Source organism: Nothoprocta perdicaria, unplaced genomic scaffold (assembly GCF_003342845.1).
Source record: "Nothoprocta perdicaria isolate Ctin4 unplaced genomic scaffold, notPer1 scaffold_93, whole genome shotgun sequence".
NCBI classification, from domain to species: domain Eukaryota; kingdom Metazoa; phylum Chordata; class Aves; order Tinamiformes; family Tinamidae; genus Nothoprocta; species Nothoprocta perdicaria.
In genome coordinates, this window is record NW_020456232.1 from 2,847,999 (window position 1) to 2,865,587 (window position 17,589).

At 36.7% G+C, this 17,589-nt stretch overlaps 1 protein-coding gene across 2 annotated transcripts in view; it reads right to left on the minus strand.

Annotated features, from left to right (window-relative positions):
- The window catches only part of TASP1 (taspase 1), a 67,611-nt gene that overhangs the window by 20,457 nt on the left and 29,565 nt on the right, over positions 1-17,589 (minus strand). For both annotated transcript variants that reach the window (XM_026052892.1, XM_026052891.1), the window contains exons 9-11: positions 16,078-16,197; positions 15,448-15,526; positions 1,772-1,882 (exon numbers count right to left, since the gene is read on the minus strand). In XM_026052892.1, coding sequence (XP_025908677.1) covers positions 1,772-1,882; positions 15,448-15,526; positions 16,078-16,197 — 310 coding nt within the window. The remainder of the gene's footprint in view (positions 1-1,771; positions 1,883-15,447; positions 15,527-16,077; positions 16,198-17,589) is intronic.

Genomic DNA, 17,589 nt, shown 5'->3' on the forward strand with positions numbered 1-17,589 from the left:
GATGAGTAACAAAAATCCTCTGTTCTTTCATATGAAAGGTGCTTGTGTTTACTGAACATCATTCTTGGTCTGTGTATCAAGTCTTCAGGCATGCTTCTCCTAAAGATATTAATCTCAATTTGCAGAAAGTCTAAATTTAATTTCTCTCACCTCCAATCCAACTGTCAATTTTGCTTCCTCTGTAATAAACTTACTCTCAGAAAAGATGAGAGCAGCACATCTGCCATTAGTTTGTTCATCACCTGCTATTTAAACAGCTCRCACTGGTTAAGCCAGGCATTCCTTAGCAGGAAGGACTTCCAGGGCTCTGCAGAAGATGTGAGGAGTTCTGTAAACAGGAAGCACCAATCTGATGGCAAAAGCCATCAAAATCAGATGTTACCCCTCCAACATAAGTAAGTCACACTTTAATTTCTGACTAAGCATTGAATCTCTCATTTGTTAAGCTGTAAAAGCTTAATATGACCAAATTTAAGAAAGAATATCAAAGAACCAATCCATACCATCAGCAAGAGGCTGCTAGTCTGTGTTACCCAGTTGGTAAGAAGTCCTGCATCATACCATACATCCTAAGAGATCAATTGACACATCAATTTTCATGGAAATGCACAGAAAACAAGAGCTACTTGGTATAAGCCTAACAGGGTAATGCATTTTTCAATACTTYGCTTATATGAGCAAGAATAAGCTTTTCATTCTGCCTTCAGAATTTCTAAGATCTCCCAAAATTGCATTACCGGTATAAAATTTCCTAGTAGCAAGTGACATGTAAGCAACAAGATTTATATGGATTTTGAGGTTTCCTTGGACAGTTCTTCATTGAAGGGGAACTGAGGACAAACTAGAGTTTRTTCTTTCTGATCAAGATACAGAATTGAAGCGTTCCATTTACACAAAAAGGTGAGCGTATCCTTCCTCTTCCTCCACCACTGCCCCGAAGTACCACTGTGAGAAGGTAATACATATCTCAACTGTTAGACATGAAAAATTTGCAGCAGTAAGTTCTAAAATTAATACAAGATCCATTACCAACTAAAAGGTGAAATTATGAGAGAATTATTTAAAAAAAAAAAAAGCAACAAAGACATTATCACATCAGAATGCATATTCATACTACACTCCATTGAATGAAAGCTTTAAACCATGCAATCATTTACAAAAAGTAAATAGGCAATGGAATGGAATAGTAATGGAAATATATAACAGTAGTCATGTAATCCTTTCAAATGAAGAAAAAAAATCCCTTATCTTCTAACAGTCTTCAGTGAAAACTACATCAATTTTCAAGACATTAATTTCATCACATAAATACCAATTCAATACTTGTCTGTCCAAAGCACTCTAGAACATAAAGTGGCTTTTGATGTCTATTATATTTAAAATGGTTATATGATAAATAATTTGTTAATGTTGCCAAACCATCAATTTTAAGACATTCAACTGCATAGCACAGCCAGTGATTCAGCCAGGAAATTCACCCTTCAAACCTCTCTGAGTATTCTGTGACTCGCTAAGTGGGACAGTTCCATGGATTTTCCCTTAGACTTCTTAAAAAAACTCTTCTGCAGCTTGATCCAACACCCCTTTGATGTATTTGATCATCATGTATTTGATACGTACAAGATGTATGAAGTATTTGACAACACTTCTTATGACTCCATATTAAGCCCATCTTAAAAACAGAAGGCTTGAACAGAAGTTAGTATCTTAATTTTATTTAATACGGTTACTAGCTTTTAAAATAATGTTATGTACTGTTTAGGTAGCTTACCAATAAATTTGTTTTGCATAGTCTCTAGAAGGGCTTGATGGGCATCTTCCGTTTGCAAAGCACATGAACATTCTCTGGCCAGTATGGTTCGTACAAGGTGCTCTCCACAACCTACAGAAAYAATAAGATTAAGAATAATCAAAAAATATATATATCACTACGAGGACAGTAATTATTTTGCAATATCAGGCCAAAAAAACAAAACAAAAAAAAAGCTGTATAGGACAGATACGCACAATATTCTTTAAGAGTCACCAGAAATTTCAATTATGCCAGTAATTTCTCCCACAATTTTGCTGAAAATTCTACCTACCCAGTTGTAAACCAAAAAAGATTAAGTAAAAACAGAAAAAAAAGCAGCAAAAGAGTAAGAAGAATCAGTGAGACCGTCTGTGACTAATTCTTACCCAGATCCTGCAAGCTTCTCTCAAATAATTCACATACTAATCATTCTCACAGGAGCTTTCCTTGGATTTTTAATTATTAGCTCATAAAAGCACATGACCAACATAAACATTCACAGTTCATAATAGAAAAGTATATTTTAACATCTTAATATTATTTTAAAAAATATSTCTTTAAACCCAGATTATCTAGAAATGAGGCCCTAACACCTCATCTCCATAATGCCATCTTCTGTTTAATCCACCTGATTTAGCCTTTCATCCACAAAGGAATTAGTGAATTATTGATAGTGAAGTTTTTTTGACAGGCTGCCCGCTCCTGTGATTCCTGAGAAAAATTCATATAATTTTTAAGACTTTGTCTTAAAGGAATCAAAAAACTCCAGCAAACAGCTACTTATTGCTTCTGTTTTTCCTGCTACATGTAATACAACTGACACCTGTCCATGAGCAGGACAAGCAGGTCAGCAGGKTTTTTTAAGTGTTTTTCTCCCTAAGAAAGACTTTCACCTGCTGTTTTCCCCCTGTGCTCTCTTCTGCTCCTACAACATTAATTGGGACATACAGCTGCGATAAAACAGTATGGTGCATGTTTATCTGTGCAAAGTTTTCTTGGATAGGAAAATACATTGGTGATAACTTCTGTATGCAAAAATCGCCATGCTACTATGTCTTCCAGTTGTTGACATTTTTCCTCAATTGCAAATAAGCAATGACTTGGATAGAAGAGGTTTAACTGGGTACCAGTTTAGCTAAATATATTATCTAGTTAAGAAAACCACAAAAATGAACAGTGATTTTAATCATCTGCATTTAGCTGACTGCAGCTTGATCAACATGAACGTTAAGAATACACACCGGCCTAAAATTGCTGTGGACTCCAGAAAATATATTTTCTCTATATTTTCTCTATATTTTCTCTATATTTTCTCTATATATAGAGAAATATATATACTTCTCCATCAACTCCCAATCAACTCCCATCAACTCCCAATTACCCATATCTTTCTCATAAGCCATGACAAAGATGCAAGTACTTTGCTGGCTCCATACAGGAATCAGTTACAATCCAGTGGAATTGAGCTCAAGTACAGAGCTGCATGAAAACAACTTTGCATCTTCCACAGATAATTTATGACTGGAAACACTCTAGCTGCTTTAATATGCTAAAGAGCTGGCATTAGTAAGTCTTCAGACTAAGCTGGTCTCAGATGAAGGCAGCCCATTCTTCACGGATAACTTTAACTTTWCTGGAATTACTTGCAAGCCAGAATATTGAAAACGGAGAGGCTCTGGATGAAGTCAGCCTAGATCTGGCACCAAGAACTAACTAATAAACAAATCCAACTYAAACTGGCTCTGGAGTAGCTTGCTCGGTGTCGCTTCTTAGTACAGACCCAACATTCTGAGTTGGGAGAACTTACCAGTTTGGACAAAACATCACACAAACACATGCAGACAACACAGGTCTAATACTCTACACCTCCAAGCTCATCACAGACTTGCTCCAAGAACCTATTTTCTGATTACTCATCATGCAGCAATCCCTTAAAGCAAAATGATTTTACAAACAGTGTTCCTCCAAGACTGCTAAAGCATCAGAAAAAGAGTCTCCTCAACCTCCTCACATCATTAAACACCCTGTGCTGCACTATGCATGCATTAGAAGTCAAAGAATAAGCCCAAGCATCAGACTACTGAAAAACCTGTATATGCTTTCCAAAAGTTGCTATCTTCAATCCTCAAAATTCCAGTTTTGCCTTCAGTTATGAATTCCTTCTAAAAGGCCTTAAGAAAGTTCAGTTAAAGCATTTGAAGCAGGCTACTTTAGCACTGAATCTACATACTGGTGGCACAACAGGACAACTAATCCCCTCATTCACATTTTCCCTATTCTTCCTTTTGCTATTGATGTATTTGAAGAAGCCTGTCTCATCCTTGACATCCCTTGCCAGATTTAATTCCATATGCACCTCAGCCTTCCTCATTGCATCCCTGCATACCATGACAACACTCCTACATTGCTTCCAAGGGCCCTGTCCTCTTTTGCACATGCTACTTTCCACATGCTACTTTCTTCTTCTGTTTGAGTTTTGCCAGAAGCTCCTTGCTCATCCACACATGTCTCCTGCCCCTTCTGCCAGACTTCTTACTCATTGGGATGAACTTGAGCTTGCAGGAAGTGAGGCTTAAATACTAACCAGTTCTCCTGGGCCCTTCTTCTTTCTAGGGCCCTAGCCCATGGCATTCCTCCAAGCTGATCTTTGAAGATGCCAGAAGTTGTCCTCATGAAGTTCAGGGCTGCAGTCCTACTTATCACCTGCTTCCTTCTCACTGGATCCCGAAGTCTCGCGATCACTGCAGCCACGGCTACCCCCACCTTTCACATCTCCAACCAGTCTTTCATTGTTTAATAATAAATAAATATACTTTATTTACCTTCTAAAGGTAAAATTTATACTCTTTGTGAGGTAATAAGCACTGGCTTCAGATGTGAGTGAAGCAAATGAGTAACAAAAATCAGAGTGAGCCTATGCATCTCTAAGTTGTAATAAAAACAGATGCCACTAGTTCAGAATTTGTAAGTAGTTCTTAAATTGGCATCAAAAAGACAATAGCCATTTTTTAGCATGATGTATAATCTTATTTTCCTCTAGAGAATGACTTTATTGAAGAGTTCCCATAACATCAAGTCTGTTACACACAGACRCAGAAGAGAAAAAATCTAAAATGGGTTAAGACCAGCTGCAGCCCACTGATGTGATCCAGGATCAACCACAAGGAAAGCAGCCTTCAATTCTACTAGCACATCTCACATCCCTACATCTCCATAAACAAAGTGATTTCTTTTTGTCATATTTATGTCATCCTATAAGGCAGTAAACTCACTGACTGCTGCTGGCAGTGCATGTAAAAATCTTTCAGCACATCACATGTCAGCAATCTGCAGGGACAGATAACTAATAAAACTAATTTCCCCCTGCACTCCCCCACTTCTGAAAAGAAAGTTACTTCAGTTTTCAATGTAGGAACATCAATTTTTCAATAAGAAAAATAATTATGCAGTGTCTCCCATTCTTTGGCCAGATAAAGACTGGGGAAAGAATTACCATAATTACTCCAGCAGACTTACTCTTACTATCATCATAAGTTAGAACCAAATCCTAGACAGTAAATTATCTGCAGTTTAGCTAAGATCTCTATAGTCTCAAGTTGGGAAAATACTGTAGATAATACTAGGGCTAGACATAAAATAAGTACATGCAGAATTACAGTAATCTAAATCTGTTTTTTAACTTAAAATATAAAATTGTGGGTTCAAACTTATAGTTCCATTCACTTGTAAGCTAACCACTGGCATTAGCCAACTTCTGAAAAAAATGAATTATCGTGGATGGAAAGAGTAAAAACAATCATAACTACTTTAACAGATTTTCAAATCATGTACATAAAACAGAGAAAATCTTAATGCTTCTCATTTGCTCAACTATCTCACATTATGTGCCATTTAGCTGTATGTATTATGATACTTTGCAGTTTTTCACTGTATTATACTTAAACCAAACCAAAGGGGATTCCTTGGAARAATTCTCAGTTCTACAAGTAAAGTACAGCTAAACTTGTTTTAGTAACCTTACTGTAAACAGAGTTTAAATCACCTTATTTCCCATTTGGGCTGACAATTTCTCCAGGAACCTGAAGTTTGTTATATCTCAGAGAAAACCACTTTGCGGTGACGACCAAAGCTTCCATAAAGCTTCACACAAGAGTGAGCCAAACAATGATGACTGTCTAGAGAAGGAAAATTTGCTGGCTTAACCTAATGCTTTTTACTGAGCAATCTGTTTCATATAGTAATATTACTTTCTTAGCACAGTAACACTGTGCAACATAAGCTTGCCTACTCATAACCCACCATCTGACAAAAATACTATCGTTGTAATTGCTGTTGCCCATGTCTGCAGGGGCAAGTGATCCTTCTTTAGGATCACTACTGGCAAAATGAGCAATGGGAAAAGGATACTCTTACTTTGATAAATGGAAAAAAAATAAAAAATAAAAAATAAAAAAACAGATTCAGATTAGTATTTTTCATACAACATTTTCTGAACTGCAAACTAAGAGAAAAGAGGAAAAAGAAGAAAAAGAGAAGGGAAAGAGAAGAGCAACATGGAAAAAGAGAAAGAAAAAAAGGAAAAATGGAAAAATAAAAAATCCAAAGGAAAAAAAGATCACACGTAGAGATAAAAGTCAAAAAGAAAGGTTGAGGGCAGCCTTCTAAAAAAAAAAAAAAAAAAAAAGGAAGAATAAAGGGGGAGGAGAAAAAATCCAGCTGGAAGGAGAAATTGTAGAGGTTTTAACTTGCCCAGGCATTTCTATTTGACTTGCAACACTCTAAAAATAGGTAACAAAACACAAGCAATACACAAGCATTTCTCAAGGGAGAGGAGTCATTCCCTCACAAATCTGATTCCTGACTTCATGGGATTTGGTAAGAATTGCTGGGTTTTTTTGTTTTGTTTTCCATTTTGAAAAGCAAATTTCTAGCATCTTAAGGAAATAAGCTTAAAAAACAGATTCCTAAAAGGCTTCAGAGGCACATGGCAGAGGAACAGGCTCTTGTGAAAAGGGAAGTTAACAAGGATGAGACTCAACAGTCACTTATAAAGTGACCCAATAAAACTTTCAAGGTTTTTTTGTTATAGTCCAAAAAGCTACGTAAGTAAATACCTCGATTCACATTTTTAGCATTTTCTGTATAGTAATGAACAAAACCAAATAATTCAGTATTTGTCAGCATTATGAACTACGAGCAGAGCCAGGCCAACTCTTTGCACTCGGGTACTATTTAACTGAATGCATACAACAGTTTTCAACCTTACAGCAGCCTTTTTGAAAGTTTTGTTCACTTGTGAGTTCACTCATAAATGAAACCAGGGTAATTCCATAGCATACAATGTACTGGACCTAAGTAGCTATGGAAAACACTCCCAGTGCTACCTGTGGAAATATCACTTGCTGAGCTGAGAAAACAGACAAGTCAGTAATATGAAAGGTAGGGGTTCAAAATGAGTGGTTTTGCTTCTTCATTGTTTTTATATAGTTAATAGCTATATTATCCTGTAGCAAGTCARCTTAGCCTATATCCAATTTTCACATAAATCTCATTACTACTTTTCAAGATTGTAACACCTTGGATTTTCAGCTATTAAACTGGATACTATTTTACACTGTATACCTGAAAAGTTAGAAGTCTGAGCTATATTAATTAAATTTGAATAACCAAATTCCTGCACCAAAGAGTAACTGATACTCTACTTAGTTCACGGATTACACGAGCCTTAACTTGCTATCGTCTTTGGTCCTTAAATTGAGATTCATATAAGAAACTAAGGATTATATTACTGTTTTTTACTCAACATAGCAGCTTCTCCATGAGATTTTTAAGGGTTAAAATAACCGCAACAATAGGGAAAAGAACCCAGCACAATATAAACCAAACCTCCCATACAAAGTGTGCTCCACGTCTTGCAGTGCTCTACCGATGGGACCAAGATGGCAAGAGAAAGGAAGGCCTTCTGCAAAGCAAGGGCYTCTGAGCAGCGTGTCAGAAAGAAATTGTTTTTCTGCTTCTTTTGATGGGAGATGCTTTCAAGTCAGGAAATTAGAAACAGGTGTGCCAGAGGGCACACACACATCCATGCACCACACTGAAAAACACGCCGTTTCAATTTGCAGACATGAAAGAAACTCCTGTTGAATGGAAGGAGAAATGAAAATTTAGCTTTCTTTCTGCAAGCCATAAGCAGGGAGCTTATGGGGTTTTGACAAGCTGACGGAGCCCATCTAGCTATTGAAATGTGCAGTACCTCAACACAAAGTGTTGGAACTCATTTTAAAGGGGTACGAAATGGAAACTTGCATTACATCCATTTGAGAATGGAAAAAAAAATCTAGTTTATTCTACTGCCAAAGAATGACTCTTCTCTTTTCAAAAGCTAAAGATAGAAACTACAGGTTATCTGTACTTCATTATCTATTTCAGCAAAGTTTGAACCTGGCCATGTTAAGTTGGTTTGATTCTGATATTACTTTTAGTTGAATACAAGGGCCTAGAAAAGAAGCATCAACTAACAAATTACAAGATTCTGCCATTTTTGCTTTATTTCCTCAAGTATCTTTTAGTTATGTCAATGCAAAAAGAATGAAAGCCTGTATTCTAGTAAGCTCTGGTTGTCATTACCAGCATCTCTAGAAAGAGACGACTAAAAACTAAAAAGCCAAAAGAACAAGTCAAAGATATTAAAATATAAAGTAAAATAATAAATATTTGGCTGGTGAGATACCGATACAGTGAGTTGTGTGTTAGTATAAACATTTAAAGAACGTTTCTGGTTGTGAATTCTACTACTGAAAAAAGAACTCAAAATTCTGAAGTTTAGCATAATTCACTAGAGTAATGAACAAAGATTGAATAGATTTTTAGCTTTTTGTACTCTTATTAGCAGTTGTTTCTCCCTTCACCTTGCTTACCAGCTAGCAGAAGAAATTTGCAATCTACTGTCCTGCTGCCAGGAAGACCTGCAGGAACACCTGCAAATAAAGTCCCGTACAATTCATAAAGAGGGATCAACAGAGCACTTTTGTGCTTAGATGATTTAATTTCTAAGCTAACAAATACCTCCTAAGCATAGGCAAACTAAAAATTTTCAGAAGGTCATAACTTCAGTAAAATCTGGTGGTTACACAAAGACAACAAAAGATGTATTGAACATTAGGTCAAATGCTGTACTTCTCTGAGGAAAAGGTGGGAAAATARCCTCTCTGCAAAACAGCTTTAAATATTTAGTGTGGGCAAAGTGAACTTGAGTTCACTTAAGTCAGCTTCTCTCTGAAGAGCAACAGGACCACCATTTCTACAGTTTTACGGACAGAAAAAAAAAATGAAGAGTTAAAATTTGCATATCATGGAATCAATCATTCACTTTCAAATAATTGGAAATGTCAGACAAATTTAACCATTGAAAAAGTTATTTGCATCTATTATTATGAACATGAATTTAAGATGTTCCTCTAAGAGAAAATAGTCAGACTGAAGGAAAACTGTAGTTTCATTAAAATGGATGTTTGTATTTTACATTCTTCTTCATATTTAATATATTATGAAAGATTATTTTTGGTTAGATGGAAAAGGGAAAAAAAATGGTTTTTTTTCCTAGGCCTTCAGCAGAGTATTGTCACAAATGATTTCTTTCTAGAAATATTACACCTACTCAAACTATATCACTTGCCATATAAAATTAAAAAAAAAAGAAATTAGATGGCAGCCTATGACTAACATTTAAGATGCAAAAGCAGAGTTCAGTGCTACAGTCTTGATTTCAGTTTACACCCTGCAACCAGTTAGAGTAACCTGGGCAAGGTATTGCAAGAGGGGTGGAACTAACTGTTCAGAGTAGGAGACAGAGGGCATTTTCTGCGAGCGTGGTTGGCTCGTGCCCCAGGTTAGGGGTGCACAGCTGGGTGAGCTGTGTGTCTCACACAGAAAAATACCATCTTTAAAAAGTCACTGCGACTTCATACTCACAACGTATTATTAAGCCCAGTGAAAACTTCAAGAGACAATAAGCACTCCTTGATTGCTGGCATCCAGTTCTGCTTCCAAACAGCCTTCTGGAGGCACCCCAAGCAAGCACCCTGATTATTTTATACTTAKGCTCTCCGCTTTGAACACGGTTTTACCAACTTAACTCACTGCTCTCCACAGTTCTTAATGCTACAGGCCCACAAATCATCCCTGCCTGYTGCTGCTTCTCTTCACCCAGCCCTGCAGCGATAGCAAGTTCAGGCACCACATGCYACAGCACTGAAAGCCTCCAAAAAGCATCTGGACTCAGAACCTGAATTCTCAGCAGTGCTCGTTTCTGAGGTAAATGCTCATCTGTCTGGAGACAGACATCTTCCTTCCTCTACTCTCTGGTTCACCGTAGTAATGACATAAGTCTTCCCCACAGGCAGCTGCTTCATCTGTGATGCATTAAATTAGCTCTTAATTCCCAACTCCAAGGACCAGACTGCTTTTGATGGATAATAGGTATTTCTAGAAAGAGAGTAACTGTATAATAACATCTACCTCACATAATTTAGCTCAAACAAAGTATGCAGAATACAAGATTTGCCTGGGAAATAACTGTACATGCAGTGGTTCAGACTGGAGCAAGTGCCTCACCAGCCGCAGCTGCTGGTTTCCAGCAGAGCCATCACAAAAGCAGAGTCCTGTGCCATGAGGCAGCTTATTGGGACAAAACTTTCCTGGAGAAACTGATTCAGAAACCATTGTGGTTATCACTGAAAATTTATTTTCAACTAGGAGTCTATGCTCCAGCGACACCTATGAGGGGAAACRGAATGGACTGGAAAGAACAGATTTGAAAAACAGTGCAAGTTTGAGGGGAGCGAAAGCATGGACAGGAACAGTGAACACACTCACTTCCTTATTAACAAGGATTTTGAAAACGTAACAGAGACACGGACAATAGGAACAAAGGCCTAGAAGGCCAGATTTCATAAATCTATCAAATAAATTTTCTTAATTCAAAAGAAATTCCACAATGTGACTGAAATGCAAGTCGCACCTATCCCTCTTGAGGAAAACAGAAACAGAATTAGTTTTTCAAGACTCACTGCACAGCTACATGATCACCAGGACCACATGCCAGATCAATCCCAAGCCATTGTGAAACAACTCTTACAATTTCTTATTTTTTTAAAATGTTACAGTAGAGACTTTYAATTGGGCAGCTAGAAAACATCATCACAAGGATTCTCTACAATATTAAGATTGCTATTTTCTGCTCCATGGCGTGATGTATCAGAAGTGCATCCAGCACACTTTTTAAAGAGTACTAACGTAATCACTAAAACGCCTTCATTATAACAGAGGTTCCTTTTTTGACCACAGAGCTTAGTAATCCTTTCAGATCTTGGTGAATTCATCAGCACAAGAAACTGGAGTCACCGTGGTTGTTCCAACTGGGCAGAAGGTTCAATGACACACTTGAAATTACCTTGAATGAAAAAAACATGCACAATATCCTTGTTTCTTATTATGCTCAAGAAAAAATAGGAAATGATTTCTCAAAGTACAGCCAAAAACTCTGAGTATGGTTTCTCTTGCGGTTGGGTTTTGTTCAAATACTCCCAAGCCAAACAATACCCATCTTCCTGTGTTTACATTCACACTCCGACAGAAATGATTTACTAAAACGTTCTAATTGGGCTTGTGTGGGGTCTTTTTATTTTATTTTATTTATTTTCCTTCCTGGTTAGGAAGATGAAGAGGGGGGCCTGGCTGTTTTTGTGTGCATGTGCACATGTGTGTTTGCACATGCATGTGTTTTTAACAAGAAAAGTTTTGATTCCTACTGTTGTGATTCAAAAACACGTCTAGCTATTAGCTATACCTAGTGTCAATGAAAGAAAGCAAGCGCCATCTCACGAGCTTTTTAGCTTTCACTCAGTAAGTCTTCACTCAGTTTCTACCATCACTCCTGCATGCTGTGGCTCTTGCGCTATGTTATTAAATTTCACAGCTAAGGTTTGATTTCCTCTCTGAAATATTTGTACACCAAGGCACACAGCATGGGGAATAAACGGAGGAATAAATGTCTGCAGCCCAGAGGGAACCCTGGAACAGGTTCCTCGGAGAGGCTGTGGAGTCTCCTTCTCTGGATACATTGAAAATCCACATGGATGTGATCCTGTGCAAAATGCTTTAGGTGACCCTGTCTGAGCAGAGGAGTTGGACTAGATGTCCAATAGTTCCTTCCAACCGCAACCATTCTGTGATTTATACAGTATATGCAAGTATGTTTTTTAATATAAAGAAAAGATAATGCTTTGTGCAACCCGTGATTATATTGACAAATAAATAAATAAATAAAAATGAGGCTACAAGACAAGCTGCAGCAAACAGAATGGATGAAGGAGGTTTATGTACAGGCATGGACATGGCCTGACATGTCACCAGAGTTCTGCTAAGAACACCATTTTTTGAGGAAGAATCATAGTAGSAGTCATCTCAGCCGCCTCAGAGCTGACCCAGGAAACATTTTCTCTCTTACCAATTTGACACCCCGCTGATGTAGCTGAACCTCTGTGATTCAACAGCCACATTCAAGCACTCTCTCAAAAATCCAAAATGACATACCGTCACATTATTTTTATGATACAACATAAAAATAAATAAATAAAAATAAAACCCACCACACTATGCAGTCTAATAGCACTGTAAGAAATGTACAATACCTTCATTTCAGAAGCTCAGCGCTAGAACGGACACACAGAAACAAGTCAGCTGTCAGAACTGGTAGTTTTCTTTCCGAAATTACAAAATATCACGGGAATGAGATCCTACTATAAAGCTTTCTTCTCTAGGTCAGGCAGCTGAGTCCAATTTAAGTCCAATAAAAATAAATCATTAAGATGTTTCCAGAATGATTGTGCAGTGACCGAAGGACAGTTATTCAGTCTCAAAGTGAAAAATCTTCTTCCTTGTAATTATGTATTTGTCAGTTCACAATTTAGACAAAGGTGATCTGGTTTGACCCATAGAATGGGAAAAGATCACAGGAAGGAATTTCTCCATTTCTGATCTGACAGAAAGGTGTATGGCAGAATATATTCTCCATAAATTCGATTTTTAGCTAGCTTKATCTAGTCTCATCTTCAGTACCCCAACAATCCACTGTGATCTTCACTTCTCCCTTCCTCTCTCCCTCCATGCCCCTCAAAAGAAAACCACCTTCTTGTAAACAGTGTTTTGCTCTGACATAAAACATAAGTTTGATGAGGAAATACTCTTTCCAAGAAAARTTTTGTTTCTTTTTCACTATTTAACAAAATTGTGAATTATGAACAGTGAAAAAATGCATGTTTATGTGATCAAAAAAGGATAAATAACTGAGCAAATGTTATTTGCTCATACAGCTTAACACATACAGTCACATGCAGGATGCCATTAGTCTTCCAAAGCCATCAGCACCACAATATAAAGCAAATCATTTGGCTTAACCCATTTGTTGTAAAAAAACATTTCTAGTGCTGTTTTACACACCATCCAAAACAAGATTTCGAGACTGAGCTGAAAGAACTATTAATGGCGAGCTGGATGGTCCTACCAGCCAGGATCATTCTTACAACCATAGYCTAAAGTAATGGTAAGCACCTCAAAAGAAAACACATCCCTTAAGAAGCAGTGACAACCTTTGAGCTTTCTAGATCAAGACATTTTCTGGATTTTATGCAATTCGATCATACAGCTTTTTTAAAAATTTCATCCAGTAACAATAAATGTTAGCATGTTACTTTCTTCCTCATCTTGGCAACTTTACCTTTTGAATACTTGCACATGTTCATGCCCCCAGTCCCACCTTTTGTTGTGGTCTATCCAAACTATAAATTTCATTTTTTCAACCTTTCTTATAATTTAATTTTTCCATCCTTTTACCCCTTAATTAACTCCATGGTTCACATTGTCAGATGCTCATATTTTAAACAAGAGTCAGGCATCCATATATTTTAAAGTTGCACTAAACATAAATTACATTATAAAATAAAACATTATGAGCTTCTGAAAATGGAAAAAAAAGAATGGTATTGATTACAGAAGAGTTCTCACTTCCTGTAAACATTTCTATCTCTCTCTCTCTCTTTCCCCTCACACACACACTTTAAAGGAAAGTCAGAAAGAAGAGTTTAATTAAACACCACTAGTCTGAATTTCAAATAACCAAATAAACAGATGGCCATGGTTCACAGACCGCCAACAGTCTATTTCAATTAACTAGGATTGGTATTAATGTAATGTCATGCAAGCTAGAACATAACATCATAAAAATATATATATGATAGTTATAAATAGTATAACATTAAAGTATTTACCACTGTACAAAATTGGTACCAGCAAAAAGAAARGAAATTTCTATTTGAGGCCATCATTAAATACAGACATCTCCTTTAAGTGTATCAGGATGCTTGTTTGTACTTGTATAGGCCTCAGATCCTGCTGACTTGGTAAAGAACAGTTTGAAAAAATTAAATAAAGGTGTCCTCAACTTTTCATCAAGCAAACTCCAACGTTAGGCTTATGTTTACCAATTATTAGAGCCCCAAAGCTGCAATATTTAAATATATTTGCTTACATGGGTAAGCACTCATGAAACTAAAATCAATATTGTATTTCTCGAGTAGAGTGGATCTTCCAGATATAACAAATACATACAAATATATACAAATATAAACAAATAAATAGTTTGCTATTGGCAGCAAGGAACTTCTAGTGAATATCCACAAATTTTCCACAGAACAAGACAGACTTAACAACAAGGAAAGTTAAAAGACACATGACTTGAAAAGCAGCAGAGATTTCTGATGCTCTTCAGGCTGTGTCAAGTTTTAGTTGCACATCCTGCTACACTCCTCCTCCCATCATTTCTCCAACAGGGTTCTTCCGCAATAATTTGGGATATAGTTTGCACGACCTGCACTTCAACCCTGCAACATGAAGAGATATTTTTTTCCCTCACTTCTTATAGTGAATGTTGATAACTTCAACATTCAATAGTATTTCAAATCACAAATAGACATAAGCATTGATGAAAAAAAATGYTGGAAGTAATTTTTCTGATGATGCTGTTCCTAAGATTAGGAAAATGGGAGTGAGAGGGAGTGCCATTTCCATCTACTCTCTTTTTAGAACTCTGGACTCTGTCTAGATAAATTAATCCCATTGGGGCTGGAAATTGTAAAAGCTGATAGACATGTGTGGAAATGGAAGGGAGTGGAAACACAGAGGGCTGGGAACAAACTGATTATGAACTCCTGCCATTTTGACTCCTAGATTTGAGGTGCAAAAGGGAAGAATAAATAATATATTTACATAGAGATAGCAAAATGATAAGAGATCTTCTTAAACCATCTTAAACCATCTTTCAGTTCAACAGAAGGTGTTAGAAAAGCTCACATGGTTGTCAATTTTGTCTTTTAAGTTCAATTACCAATGTAAGCAACTAGTAGAGATAAACTGATGGATTTCAAGATAATACTTTCTCCTACACACACATTCAAAGATACACATGTAACATATTTATAATCTGGGAAKAGTGTTAAAATTTTAATTCATCATTCTTAAGATTATCTCATTTGAGATTTGTAAACTAACTACAGTACAGGATAAGAACATTCTGAAATATTTATAAAAGTAGCAAATACCTGAAGTACTCACAGCTGTGGAGTAAGGGTTACGAGCTCCTGTATTTTCAGCCCAGCAGCCACAACCATAAAGAGCTGCCTAAGAGAAGAAATGCATCTTCTGTTAGTTTAAGTATACGAAGCTCTTGGCTTGTTCTCTCTCCTTCCCCCTGCCCTCAGATACATGAAATAAAATACACTTAAAAAAAGAAAAAAAATCCAAATGGCAATTCCTATTAATTCTGTCATATCATCCAACAGTACTCACCAGAGCTGAGTGCTTGCTATAGAGCTAAGGCAGTCTAACTTTGCAGAAGAGGAGGACTCAGTACTTCAAAAGTAACTAAATTAAAAAGTCAGATACCAAATGACAAAATAATGCAACTATTCCCTATAGATGCAAAGTCTCCTTTATTTTGCTGTTGCAAAAAGAATTCTTAAATACATTCTGAGAGAGACCTGCTTACAAGAAAAATGGAACAAAATACAACTCTACAGCGAAAGGGTAATGTAAGATATTTCTGATGCATCTCAAGATTTCTGTGTCTACTAACAATGAAAAAGGCCTGTATTTTATTTTCTCTTTTAATACCTTTTGTTTTATACAGACAATGTGACACTGAACAGACATTYCCATCTGAAAATAATCACCTGACCAACTCTCCCAGGATGCTTTAACGCTAAACCTCCACTGGAGACAGCAGCAGCAACATTTCCTTCTTGGTCAACGACGACGGCACCAACTGTATCCAACGTTCCTGAGTCATTCTCCTGCAGGACACACAAACAGAAACAACAACTCAAATAGCATATCAGAGACAGACTGCACTTCTTAAAGAGTCTGCAAGCTGATGTTTACAGAACTAACTAATAAGACAATCAAAGCACAGTACTTAGTTATCACTCATATTATACTCATTAGATACTGCCATAAATCTTCTGAAAATGCTCTCTTGCCTAAGACAGGACCTGAAGAGAACTCTAGAAACAAGAAGGTGATAAACATCTCTAACTCAATCAAAGCTTAGATTGCCTGCTCTTGCTCACAAAGGTGCCAAATAATGTTACCTTGGGGGTGGATACTTTTTCTCATTTTTCATGCAATATCATTCCTTCACTTTTAACGCAGAGTAGCAGTAAGCTTCTTTCTTTCCTCTACATCTAGTTATTTCTGAACAAGTTTCTATCCTCTTAAGCTTGGGCTAATCATATTCAATATTAAAACCAGGCTGATTTTCCTAATAGCAAAGAAAGGACCTAGTGAGGTAAAGCAAGGTGAAAAATCATATACGGTCAACTGATGTGTGAGAGTGAACTAAAAAGTACAGAAAGGTAAAAAAAAAGAATCAAGGAAGCTTGGCAATTGAGAAGCGAAAGGAATCTGAGGGAGCAGAGCAAAGGAGAAAAGTGCAAGTTCCCTTCCAAGTTGTAAAAAGAAAGGAAAATTATGGGATACATAATACTAGAAGCTGCAAAACAAACAATCCCACAAACACACACAGATCTCATGGGCAAATATATTTCCTGTCTCCCAGGGCTGCTAGCCACAACTTAATACAGATATTATTAGCCCTTTACAACAACATTATTCAGTAGACTGAGAAGAGCCTGAAGATCACTGAAGCAGTGTACAGGCTCTATGCTTGGAAGTTTTAAAGGTCACATGTGATAATACCCTTCTAGCATAAATTATCCTATGATCCCATATTCAGAGAAGAAATTAGTAGGATGCAGGTTTTGTCATCCATCTCCTGCCCCCTTTAACAAAGAAATTATATACATACATACACACACACACACACCTCATGATGGTATTCATCATGTCAGAACCTCTATGAGTTTATTCAGCTAACTCACTCAAACAAGAGCAGTTCCTTAAACCACATAAATCCATACATAAACCACTACAACTTAGAAAATATTCCTCAGTCTTCACAGCTTCAAAACTGAGTGAAGTTATTGAACAAATTATTCTGTGTGCTATTGCACAGCCTTCTACACTTCCTACATTGGATAAACGATTCAAAAACACAGCAAAAAGAACATTCCATTTACCAGATTAAAATCTCCCTTGGCAAGTTACATTGCCTAGTTTTCCCAAACTTTTTTTTTTAATACAATCTTTAATTCTTTTAAACTTGGTATAATATAATTTTTAAAGCA